The 13,091-nt window shown below is 43.6% G+C and overlaps 1 protein-coding gene across 2 annotated transcripts; it reads left to right on the forward strand.

Moving 5' to 3' along the window:
* Positions 1 to 9,592: 9,592 nt before the first annotated feature.
* LOC105535393 (ATP synthase subunit f, mitochondrial-like) lies at positions 9,593 to 10,025 on the forward strand. Of its 2 annotated transcripts, XM_011974473.1 has the most exons (2): positions 9,610 to 9,730; positions 9,848 to 9,876. In XM_011974473.1, exons 1-2 carry the CDS (start codon positions 9,610 to 9,612, stop codon positions 9,874 to 9,876), a joined length of 150 nt encoding a protein of 49 aa, XP_011829863.1. The 2 variants fall into 2 exon arrangements, with proteins under 2 accessions (XP_011829857.1, XP_011829863.1); XM_011974467.1 differs by having other exon boundaries at positions 9,593 to 10,025.
* The last annotated feature ends 3,066 nt before the right edge of the window (positions 10,026 to 13,091 follow it).

Genomic DNA, 13,091 nt, shown 5'->3' on the forward strand with positions numbered 1-13,091 from the left:
AGCTTCCCCAGTACAGAAAAAGGGCCCTGATGCCTCATCCAACTTAGGACATGTGTGGAGCTTCTTTGTGTCTAGAGAGGTCCTAGGAGTTAAACAGACTTTCAGCTAACTGATGAGAACTCAAGCAGAGGAGAAGGCAGGCCTCCATTGTCTCACAAATATGTAGACTCCTCGGTATGGACAGGACAGGAGGGAAAAAAACATGGCTGTTCTTGTTTATTTCCAGTACTATCAGCCACAAAAAGAGTGGGATCATTGCTCAGAAATACGTCCCTACTATTGGACACAATGGGCTTCATTAGAAGTGAAAAAATATTCTAGATCCCATCTTATATATAACAACCCCTTCTCTTCACACTGCACTTCATAATTCACAAAGCTTTTTTACAGATATAATTTAATCAACTCATGCATGCATCAGTTCCACGAGTTAGAGAACTGTCTTGCACACAGTGCTTTGTGCATTGTAGGAAATCAGATATTTGTTGAATAAATGAATGGCTCAATCTCCATTTTGCATACGAAAAAACAAAGGTCCAAAGAGGCTGAGTGATTTATCACAGTGAGGGAAGCATGACTGAAACCCGTATTTTCCGAGTTCAAGTCTGATTATGCTCCTGTATAAGTTTTTGGATGGACACCACAGAATATTACTGGGGAAAATAGTCACACTTTCCCTGAACAATTTCTCAATAAGTAGGGATTTGAGAGTATCTCAGGTCTCGCCGATCATTTATTTTGCTGTAAATTAAATCATTATTCACTTTCTCTAGAAGAGATGGAAAAACACCAAATTAGCATTCCACTTCCCAAACAGCCCAGCAGAGTGAAGATGGCAGTGAATAGTAGCCAAATTTCTAATTTTCTCATCAAGAAATCTAAGCAGAAGGATTAATCTATGAGCCACCAATCACAAATATAAAATCATGCCAGCTTGGCAAAGAAAGTGGAAAACATTATATACTGAAAAACTCCCAAGCAGCACCTGGTATTGAAATCCCAGCCTAGGAGCCAGATGTCTCAACAGAGAAGAGAGCTTCTTTATTCTCCAGGAATTTCAAGACTGAAAAGATAAATTAGAATCTCAAGAAATGGTTTCAAGGGTGTTTATTATTAAAACCCCTAAAGTAGGAATGACAGAGTCAGTGGAGAAGGGAAGGATGTGGGTTTATGAATCCAGAGGTGTTTGGAAGAGTGTACAAATGATCTTAGAGGAAGGAAGGCACTTCTGGACAACCTCTGCTGGGAATGGCAAGCATCTTCCTATTAGGCATTTTCCAGGGTTCAAGCTTCCCATTGAAAAGGAATTTTTTTTTGAGACAGGATCTAGCTCTGTCACCTAGACTAGACTGCAGTGGCGTGATCTCGGCTCACTGCAACTTCTGCCTCCCAGTCTCACACCATCCTCCCACCTCAGCCTACCCAGTAGCCAGGACCAGAGGTATGCACCACCATGCCTGGCTAATTTTTGCATTTTTTGTAGAAAAGGGGTCTCATTTTTTGCCCAGGCTGGTCTCAAACTCTTGAGCTCAAGCAATCTGCCCACCTTGGCTTCCCAACGTGCTGGGATTACTGGCATTAGCCATCACGCCCCACCAAAGAGGATCTTAATGAACCATCTAGTATAACACTCCTGACTCTGGCCAGTCTGCCAGTTGTCTCCAGAACATTTCTGTCACTGTCATTAAGCCTCCGTTTGTCCTTCTAGGGTAGCAGACAAATCATTATCACTTGAAGTACTATTTCCCTTTATCTAAGTTCTAGAAGGTGTTGTCCTTACATTGAGCCCAAACCTACTCCCAGGTACTTCTACCTAGGAGCCCATTCCAAATCAAGCTAACCCCTCTTCACTGTCACATTTCATCAACCACAGAAGACCATAACCGTGATGCTCCTGTTCCCTGCAGCTACACATCTCCAGCCAGAGGGTAATGACTTAAAACATTCCCAAAATAATGGGGTTTCCAGATCTGTTATCATCATGGCCATCCTTCTGACCAAATTTCTGGACTGAAAGCTGGACTCCAGAGATAGTCTGAACTGCAGAGGGCACTTCCTCTAGGATGGTTACTTAACACCCACGTCTGCCCTCAGAAAAATGCCCACTAAGTGAGGAGGAAGTGCAGAATGGAAGGATGGTCTCTGCTGTCAGGGACAGATGCTTAAGAACTGCTAGGGCCCATGTGCTGGGTTGTCAAGGCAACAGGCAGCACAATTTCAACACCTCCGCATTGTAGCTATGGGGCCTGGGCCCGGTCCATGCTGCAGCTGTAGACCCAGCAGTGGGTGAGGGACCACGCTCTCCAGAATCCTCAGGGCAGGCTGATGCTCCCTCCCTGCAGCTCGCAGAGCAGCCCCATCAGGCCCACTCTGGCCCCAGCAAGTTTTTGTAATTTACACTCTGCCAGCAGCAAGGCCCATCCATCCTGGGTCTTGAGTCTCCTGAACGCAGGTTGTATAACCTCCAGAGAGAAAATGTGCCCAGTAAATGGCCAGGCGCTAAAAGGTTGAGATAGCAGAGCAGGGGCATTGAGAGGATGTGTGGCGTCAGCGGTGCTTTGGTATTTGACTTCAAGCTCCTCCCTGGAGCATCCATAGAACTTTACAGCTAAAGGAAACATTCCAAACCCAACCTCCTCCTTCTTGTAGGTGAAAAGACAAGCCCAGAGAAGAGTACTGACCCACCCAAGGGCACAACGTGATGTACACACAAAGACTAGCTATACGAGGACCCAGTACCCACCTCCTGGAATCTGGGGCAGCCAGTGTTGCTTTTCTGGGATCTACTGTGAGGGCTCTTAGCAGGAGGGCACAGGATGTGGGTGCTTCCCCTCCTGCACCTGTTTCCCACGTTTGGGATGCAGGCTCACAAATACTACATTTTGACTTCCCACTTCAGAGAGCCTAAGTGCCGCTCTGAACTGTGGGTAGCAAGAGATCAGGCACACCACACTGGACCTGACAGCAAGGCCATAGCAAGCCCTTCCAGTTTCACTTTCCCCCATTTGTAACATGGTCTGGGTTAGCTGGCCACTGAGATCTCTTTCTGCACGGACACTCTGTGATCATTCTGTGGTCAGGCACCCCAGGAATCTGTTTAACCTATGCTGCAGAGAGATTTCATCCAATGGTAGCAGAATTAAAAAGGAACCTGTATTCACACCAATTACTTCTTTTACTGTCACAAGAGGAAGAAGAGTTTCGAGGATGGGACTGGTCCCAAAATGGTCCTCCTGTTTGTGATGGATGTGTGGGTGAGGGACCAGTATTTCAGATGCTAAGGAACATGCTTGCACCTCACAAGAGCTGACATCCTGTGACCCGCAGAGTACCCAAGGAAGGCTTCCCCACCCCCTTAAGCCTGGTTCAGGTACAGTCCCACGTGCAGCCCCAGTCTTAATGGCACCACCACACTCCCGGGTGGTGGCCTCTCCACTGTATCTTGTTATGATGTCTTGTTTACCCCCAGACCTGGCATGTGGTAGGTATTTACTGCATTCTTTAATGACTGATGAAACGGGCAGAGCCTCTCTACTGAGACAGGAAAGTAGGACAGGAGTGAGGTTGTGTTGTGTCTGGAAATATGGTGCTTTAGCTTATCATATCACTTGGACAGGTCTCCTGCCTCCCTGTTTATATGTAAAATAAAGGAGTCTGACAGATAAGTGTTTTCCCAATTGTTCTGTAAAACACTAGTTTCTTGGATATTTTGCAGCCAAAACAAACAGTCTCCCTGGGTAACTGGGGTGATGTGACACTGTAGCTCCTTCTTGGAGATTCATATGCACATTTGAATATTAAAGGCTCTGAGAAGGCCTGCAGCAAAGACATCTATCTAATTTTATTTAGACCAAGTTTCTTCAAAATTCTTTGGCCTCCTTCTCCTTGTATCTAAGGAACTGGTGTTCCAAGGCATACAACCTGGGAAATACTGAACTAGATAATTTCTTTCTTTCTTTCTTTCTTTTTTGTCTTCTTGGAGACAGAATCTTGCTTTGCCACTCAGGCTAGAGTGCAGTGGCACCATCTCGGCTCACTGCAACCTCTGCCTCCCAGGTTCAAGAGATTCTCCTGCCTCAGCCTCTCAAGTAGCGGTGATTACAGGCATCTGCCACCATGCCCAGCTAATTTTTGTATTTTTAGTAGAGACAAGGTTTTACCGTGTTGGCTAGGCTGGTCTCAAACTCCTGACCTCAAGTGATCCGCCCACCTAGGCCTCCCAAAGTACTGGGATTACAGGCATGAGCCACCATACCTGGCCTGAACTAAATACTTTCTAAGGGCCCTTGTAACTATATTTCATCCATAGAGGAGGTAGCCTGGTATAGTGAAAACAGTGTGGACTTTGGAATCAGTACTGGGCTTAAATCTTGGCTCTGGCTTTTAGTAGCTGTGTGACCTTAATTAATTTATTTAGATTTCCAGACTTGGATTTACTAATTCTATAAGATTAGCCTAATAATATCTGTTTGTTACGGTTGTAAGGTTGTTGAGAGTATTAGATGAGATAACAGATATGAAGTATCAACAGTGTTTGACAAACAATAGGCTCATAATAAGTATTTGTTCCTTTGCTCTGTTACTTCTAACGCTCTACTTCCACCCCTCATCCCTACCACCAAACCCAGAGCGGGCTGTTGGCAGGCAGAGAATGCAGCAGGGAGGCAGGCTGAGTCCAGGTCCTCACATGGCCCTAATCGTGCTCTCTCAGTTTCATGGAAGGACCACACCCCAGTCTCCTCTTTGGTAGGGGGACCAAAGGTGAAAGGGCCAAGCGGGAGGTGGCAGAGAAGCCTTCCCTCCTTTGCCAAGCGAATGTGTCTTCTCTGTGCTAGGCAACTGGATGGTGTTAGTGACAAGAGAAGATAAAAGGATGCTTTCAAACTTTCCAGAATGAACGCCTTCTCTCATAAATCCACCACCTAAAATAGCAAACCCAAGCCCCAACATGAGGGCAAAACCTTGGCCTGTCTGCCTGAGCAGGAAGTTAGCACAAAGGTGGGATCTGATGGATGGTGAGTGAGAAGGCAGGGTTAGGAACCTGAAAGGGCAAGGCTTAGAAAGGCTTCTAGGAGCCTTGGCACCAGGAGAGCCATGGCGGGAGGATCTGCCATCGGAACAAAGCCATCACTTGACAAACACAAGTCAGTCTCCAAGTTTGCACCACACACAACTTGATTGTGGTGGAGGAAGCAAGGCATCTGCCAGGGAGGCAAGAATGGATGCTAGGACTTGGCTTGTTGCAGGGACTGAACCAGCGGGTTGGATCAAATGCATTGAACCTCTGTGGACTGGTCTCATTTTTTTATTACTCTTTTTTTCCCTTTCCTCCACTTTAGGGCAATATTAGAAGAAAGAATGCAGAGGCGGGGTGTGGTGGCTCATGCCTATAGTCCCAGCACTTTGGGAAGCTGAGGCGAGTGTATCATTTGAGGCCAGGAGTTCAAGACCAGCCTGGCCAACATGGTGAAACCCTGTCTCTATTAAAAATGCAAAAAAATTAGCCGGGGTGGTGGTGGGTGCCTGTAATCCCAACTACTCCAGAGGCTGAGGCAGGAGAATCACTTGAACCTGGGAGGCGGAGGTTGCAGTGAGCCGAGATCGTGCCTCTGCAATCCAGCCTGAGCAACAGAGTGAGACTCTGTCTAAAAAATAATAAAAATAAAATAAAATGAAAGAATGCAAGCCTTGGAGACAAGAGTGGTTTTAAGTCTTACTCTGCCTTTGCTAGTTTTGTCTCCTTGGGCAAGTTACTTAACCCCTCTGAAGCTTAGTTTTCTCATGTGTAGGATGAGGAAGATAATTTCTACTCAGAGAGTGGTTGCAGGAACCGAATGAGTTATTGTTAGTGAATTCCAAAGTGTGGCATGTGTAACCCAGACATGGGGGCAGACATTTTCCATTCTAATAGTCAGTGTTTAGTTTCATAGGCATTAGAAAAATAGTTGACATACCAAATCATTTTATGGATGTTATTGATTAGTGCAAGGCTAAAGTAGTTAGGTAAGTTAATTAAATAATGTATTTATTTATTCTGAGACAGAGTTTTGCTCTTTCACCCAGGCTGGAGTGGAGTGGGGCAATCTCAGCTCATTGCAACCTCCATCCCCCGGATTCAAGTGATGCTTCTTCCTCTGCCTCTGCCTCCCAAGTAGCTGGGATTATAGGCACGCACCATCTCACCTGGCTAATTTTTGTATTTTTAGTAGAGACGGGGTTTTGCCATGTTGGCCCAGCTAGTCTCGAACTCCTGATCCCAGGTGATCTGCCCTCCTCAACCTCCCAAAGTGCTAGGATTACAGGTGTGAGCTACCACGCCCAGCCGGTAAGTTAAAGAAAAAAGGGAAAGGGAGTTAATTTAAAGAAAAACTTTAAGTTAATTATGATACAGCTGGTGGGCAGATGTGGCAAAACTCAAGCAAGTGCTGTGTGAATGACTGAAGTACAGGAAACTCTGAATTAATACCCACCCAATCATGGTGGCTGGTTCGTGGCAGGCACTGAAGGTCATTTCCAAGAAAGTAAAGAGGGTTAGGAAAGGAAGGGAGGAAATAAGGAAGGAAACAGACCTGCTTATTTGTCTACCTACTTAGCCTGTAGGTCCACTTCAACCCTATTCGTCTTCTTCCAAAGGTTCCCTTTTTGTTTTTTCTTTTTTAAAATATTTTTTATTTTATTTTATTTTATTTTTCTCTACTAGGTTAGCCAGGCATGATGGCATGTGCCTGTAGTCCCAGCTACTTGGGAGACTAAGGTGGGAGGATTGCTTAAGCCTAGGAGGTGCAGGTTGCAGTGAGCTGAGATCATACCACAGCACTCCAGCCTGTGTGACAGACCCAGACCCTTTCTAAAATAAAATAGAATAGAATAGAATAGAATAGAATAGAATAGAATAGAATAGAATAGAACAGAATAGAATAAAAATCAATGGGTATACAGTGAAGAGTCAGTCTCTTTATTTCCTTAACCATTAGGCCCCTAGGTTCCTTTCCCAGAGAAAACCACTGTTAACATCTTCTTTTAAATCTTTCTTTCTAAGTATATGCAAACATAATTGTGTAGGAGCCTATTTTTTTCAAGGCTCTTTTGATGAGAATTTATATCTAGAATCCTAAGACTCAAAAGTGCAAGGAGGGGGATGTGTGAAACACACTAAGATCATCTTGTTCAGAGATCTCAGAGGATCAGAAGATGCGTGGAGGCAGCCACACTCATTGACAATCTATGTCTAATGAAAAATGTTTTTGTTTTGTTTTGTTTTATAGACAGGGTCTCATTCTGTTGACCAAGCTGAAGTGCAGTGGCGTGAACATAGCTCACTGCAGCCTCAAACTCCTGGGCTCAAGTGATGCTCCCACCTAGGCCTCCCAAAGCATTAGGATTACAGGCATGAGCCACAGCATCTGGCCTGAGAGGTGTTTTTGGTGAGCACCTATAGAACATGAGATAATGTGAAGGTTGAAGCAAAGACTGAGACCTACTGACTTAGACCAAACCATTTCCCAAGATCTCCAAGTAAGTTAGTGACAGACCCAAGAATCTAGCCTAGCTAGACTCTAAGTTCTCAGGTATCTAACTTACTGCCCCAGTTTTACCAAGATGTAATTGTTAAGGACAGAGATTCTGAGCCAGAGGAAGTCCTCCCAAGTACTTTGCTACAGGGTAGAAGGTCAAGAGAGACCAAGTGTTCGGGGCCTGTTGAAAGTAGAGAGTGGCTAGGAACTTATCTGGTCTCATGTTGTAATGAACATAAACGAATAATTCCATTTCCTTTCATGTTTCCTGTGTACAAGTCCTTTAAATATTGCCATATCTCTAAGAGCAAACCCTATTTGGGCTTTCCAGACTTTTACGTTCCAAAGAGGTGACCAAAGACGTTTCCCAGATGTCTCGACTTCCTGTTGTGTCCACACTGTCTTCTAGTAGAGAGGGTGGCAGCAGCATCTGAAGTCACCCTTCCAGTTTCAAGTTATTTATTTACTTGCTGTGAAGGCCCATGTTATGCTGGGACAAGCCTTGGGCCTCTGAATTTTATAGCTCTCTTTATGGATGCATGAAACGAAGATCTAAATTTACTGCATGGGAAATTCCAACTTTGTCCTTGAGACTTAAAGCACCTTTAGTGTTGGATCCATTTGGTAAAGACCAAAATTTCTAATTAAATCCAGCCAATAGCCAATGCATTCTCAAACTATTAAATAATTCACTAAAGTCCTTTAGTGCTGAATCCATTTTTATTTACCTAATTCAGTATGTAATAAGATACAATCAGAATGGAAAATGCATACTTTGCACTTTTTCGTAGCTGCCTTATTTGAAAAGTTATGGAAGAGCTTGGTGACTAAGCATGACAGTAGGTAGGTGCGGCAGGAAGCAAACTGGGGAGGTGGCGATGTACCACCAAGCCCCTTGTGTATGCTGCTCCCTGGACATACTCACATTGCTGCTTCCTGCCTTTTCTCTGATACGAATGCCCTTTCCTCCAATTTCTTTTTTAGAGATGAGGTCTCACTCTATCGCCTAGGCTGCAGTGCAGTGTCACTATCATAGCTTAGAGCAGCCTTGAACTCCTGGACTCAAGCAATCTTCCTCCCTCAGCTTCCCGAGAAGCTGGGACCACAGGCTTGAGCCACCATGCGTGGCTAATTTTTTTTTTTTTTTTTTTTTTTTTGAGATGGAGTCTCGCTCTGTCACAGCTCAGGCTGAAGTGTAGTGGCATGGCCTCGGCTCACCGCAACCTCCACTTCCCGGGTTCAAGCATTTCTCTTGCCTCAGCCTTTCGAGTAACTGGAATTACAGGTGTGTGCCACTGCACCTGGCTGATTTTTGTATTTTTAGTAGAGGTGGAGTTTCACCATGTTGGCCAGGTTGGTCTTGAACTCCTCACGTCAAGTGATCCACCCAGTTTGGCCTCCCAAAGTGCTGGGATTACAGGTATGAGCCACCACTCACTCTCCCCTGTCTTTTTGCAGAGGCAGGGTCTTGCTATGTTGCTCAGGCTGTCTCAAACTCCTGGCCTCAAGCAATCTTCCCACCTTGGCCTCCCAAAATGAGTCACTGCACCTGGCCTCCTCCAATTTTTATTTATTCACATCTATCTGTTAAAGCCTGTCCCAAATGTCATCTCTTTCATGAATCTTTTATCAATTCAGTAGGTAAACCTACTGAGTCTTCTTGCATATTTTAGTTGCATACATTTTGCTTTGATCTCTTCTTTTCGGTTGTCAACTGTTTAAAGGCAAGACTGTATTTATCTTATTTTATATCTTTATTTTTGGCACGAACCTGGTTTTATTAATAGTTGTTTAGAAAAAGAAAGAGAAAGTTTACTTTTCTTTCTTGTTACATAACTTATGCATATTTATTATAAACCACTAGAAAATACAGCAAAACAAAATCAGAGAATACAAATCATTTGTATTTTGTTGTACAACATTCTAGGCTTTTAAAATTCCTACATTTGTCATAAAGATATATCAAAATTGGATCACACTACAAATAAACTTTTTAAATCTACTTTTTATATTACAACATATTATTAACTTTCTTTGTGTTAACATGATCATGCTTTTAAAAATGGGAATATGGAGCGGACACCAGGACTCCAAGATGGCGTCAGTCGTACCAGTGAAGGACAAGAAACTTCTGGAGGTCAAACTGGGGGAGCTGCCAAGCTGGATCTTGATGCGGGACTTCAGCCCTAGTGGCATTCTTGGAGCATTTCAAAGAGGTTACTACCGGTACTACAACAAGTACATTAACATGAGGAAGGGGAGCATCTCGGGGATTACCATGGTGCTGGCATGCTACGTGCTCTTCAACTACTGCATTTCCTACAAGCATCTCAAGCACGAGCAGCTCTGCAAATACCACTGAAGAGGACACGCTCTGCACCACCCCCCAACCCCATGACCTTGGCCCGAGCCCCTCTGTGAGGAACACAATCTTGATCGTTGCTGAATCCTTTCATGTCCTAATGGGAATTAACCTCCAAATAAAAGATGACTGGTAAAAAAAAAAAAAAATGGGAATATGTTTTTTCTCTGATTATAAAAACATGTCCCCATCATTAAAAAATGAGAAGAAATGTAGAATTGCATACAGAATTGAATAAAAATTATGTCTTAATCACACAACATAGACCACTGTTCATATTCTAGTAAATAACCTTTCATATTTTTTCCTGGGGAGCAGGTATGTGTGTGTATCACATCAATATATATTTATTTAAATATCTTCATTTATACATGAAGTTTCTTGTACAAAGATAGTGTGAACATCTTTTAGTGTCAAATAATTAAGATATCTATATCTTTTTAAAGTATCTGCATAGATTATGTGTGGATCTGTCATACTTTAATAAATTTTCTATTATTGATTGCTTACATTTTTCTAAAATACTTCTTTAACAAATGTTATGGATCATTCTAGTATATGCATTGGTAGATTTACACTTTCCAGGATTTAATACAAATTGCTTTCCATAAAATGTGTTGTTTTAAATTTCCCCAAATGTCTAAAGAGAGCTTTAGCCTATAATGACGTAATAAACATAGGGTAGTAGGATGAATGGACTCGAAAATGGACTCCAGAATAAATAACTTTCCTCTCCTTCTACTTTTTTTGCTTTGAGATATCAGTGGAAAATCTGTTTACTTATCAGGTACCTTGGGAGAGGAGCCACTAGAGGTACGGCATGGGTAAACCAACTGCTTTTTTGGTGTTTTTGTTTTTGTTTATTTGTTTGTTTGTTTGTTTGTTTTTGACAGAGTCTTGCTCTGTCACCCAGGCTGGAGTGCAGTGGTGCGATCTCCGCTCACTGCAAGCTCCGGCCTCCCGGGTTCAAGCCATTCTCCTGCCTCAGCCTCCCCAGTAGCTGGGACTATAGGCACCCGCCACCACACCCAGCTAATTTTTTTTTTTTTTTTTTGTATTTTTAGTAGAGATGGAGTTTCATAGTGTTAGCCAGGATGGTCTCCATCTCCTGACCTCGTGATTTGCCCGCCTCAGCCTCCCAAAGTGCTGGGATTACAGGCACGAGTCACCGCGCCCAGCCAGCCACCATGCTCAGCCTTCAGTTCTCTTGTCACTTTAGTAAACTGAGAAAATGGCCCGCATAGGAAGCACCTTGTTCTGAATCTACCAGTGGGTGAGTCACAGGGCGTGGGTTAGAGAGGGATTCTGAGACTATCAGACTCCCAGCTCTGCCTTCCCCATTAATTCACCACACTCCCCTGGGCAGCCCTTCACCCCTTCCCAAACCTTTCGATTTCTTAATAAATCACGTTTATACTCAAGCAGCTTATACTATTTCTGATGGCAAAAACAAAGCAAAGTACGATAAGTGCGAGTTCCTGTAAAGTATGCAGCACACATGTGGTTTAATCATTTCCCTCCGCAACTAAAATTTATAATTGTTAGTGTCTAACATGAGGTGAAGGAGAAGGAACATGAAATTTGGAATCCAAAAGTTTAGAATTGAGTCTAAGAATTTTAAACCCCTAGCATGCCGTACAACAAAATACAAATGGTTTGTATGCTATGATTTTGTTTTGCTCTATTTTCTAGTATCTATAATGAATATGCATAAGTGACATAACAAGAAGGAAAATAAAGCTTTCTTTTTCTTTTTCCAAACAAGTGTTAATCAAATAAGACATTGTCTTTAAAGAGCTGACAACCTATCTGGTCATATAGTTTCTCCCCTGTAAAATGGCAGGTGTATTCATATCTGCTTCCTGGGAGCCTTATAAAGATCAGATAAGACAGTGACTATAAAGTAAGTTTTGTATTTATTGTACAAATGCTAAACTATGTTAATGACAACATTTGCTCTTATTGATCATGTTGAAAAATATTTCCCTAATCTTGCATGTCTGGCCCCATAGGACTTTCTAAGATGGGTTTCTCAAATGAAAGAAAGGAAGTGACTAAAATGACATAGCAGAAGGAACCATATTCAGAGAGCTGGAAAGTCTGCATTCTGGTTCCAGACGATTTGGACATTGGTGTTTTCATGGGTAAAAGGAGGAAGTTGGACAAAATGACCCCTACACTCTCTTCCGGCTCTGGGATCCGGGTGAGTTATTCTGTGAACTTAGGCAAATTATTTATTTGCAGACCTGAGTTTCCTCATTAGTCAAATGAAGAGGCTGGGTTGGATGCCTTCTCTGGTCCATTTCCTTTCTGAGAATTTACACAATCCCAATGACCTGCCCATGGTCATTGCTACTCTTTGATGTACTTTTTTTTTTTGACACAGTGTCTCGGTCTGTTGCCCAGGCTGGAGTGCAGTGGTGTGATCTCAGCTCACTGCAACCTCCATCTCCTGGGTTCAAACAATTCTCATGCCTTAGCCCTCTGAGTAGCTGGGATTACAGGCATGCGCTACCATGCCTGGCTAATTTTTGTACCTTTAGTAGAGATGGGGTTTCACCACATTGGCCAGGCCGGTCTTGAGCTCTTGGCCTCGAGTGATCCATGCCCCTCAGCCTCCCAAAGTGCTGGGATTACAGGCGTAAGCCTCCGCACCCGGCCCTCTGATGTGCTCTTATGCAAGCCACAACTTGGCCCTCCAGGTTGCAGCCTCAGAGACCACAGACAATAGGCTGTGGCTTTTCTTTTCTCTGTTTGGTTTTTTGGCTGCATGCTCACAAATGGGCTAGTGGCGGCTTGGCAGTGAAACCAATCCTTCCATCAAGAGGCCTTAGGTGGTGAGCCAGGATTGCACACGGCTATACCTTCCCGGTTCCTGAGGATTGGTGTCCCCCGCATGTTTAAAGGTGGAGCCAGACCTATGCAGCTTTTTCCTCGCTGTCCTCAGGCACCGAGTACTCCAGATAAACTCATTGGCAGTCTTTCCCCAGGAAGGGCTCCATGTGCTCCTCTCTCACTCTTCCTCCTGCCTGGGATGCCTCTCTATGATCTTTTCCTTGAGTATTTACCTGAAATGCCTCCTCCTCAATAAATAGCCCTTCCTTATTGCCAAAATCACCATCAATCTCTCCTCTGAATTCTTTTCACAAGTGGTATGCATCTATTTTTAGATATTATCCGTTTGTCTTCTAAGCTGGCTTGCTTCTTCTCTGTCA

The sequence above is a fragment of the Mandrillus leucophaeus genome, unplaced genomic scaffold (assembly GCF_000951045.1).
Source record: "Mandrillus leucophaeus isolate KB7577 unplaced genomic scaffold, Mleu.le_1.0 Scaffold101, whole genome shotgun sequence".
Taxonomy (NCBI): Eukaryota; Metazoa; Chordata; class Mammalia; order Primates; family Cercopithecidae; genus Mandrillus; species Mandrillus leucophaeus.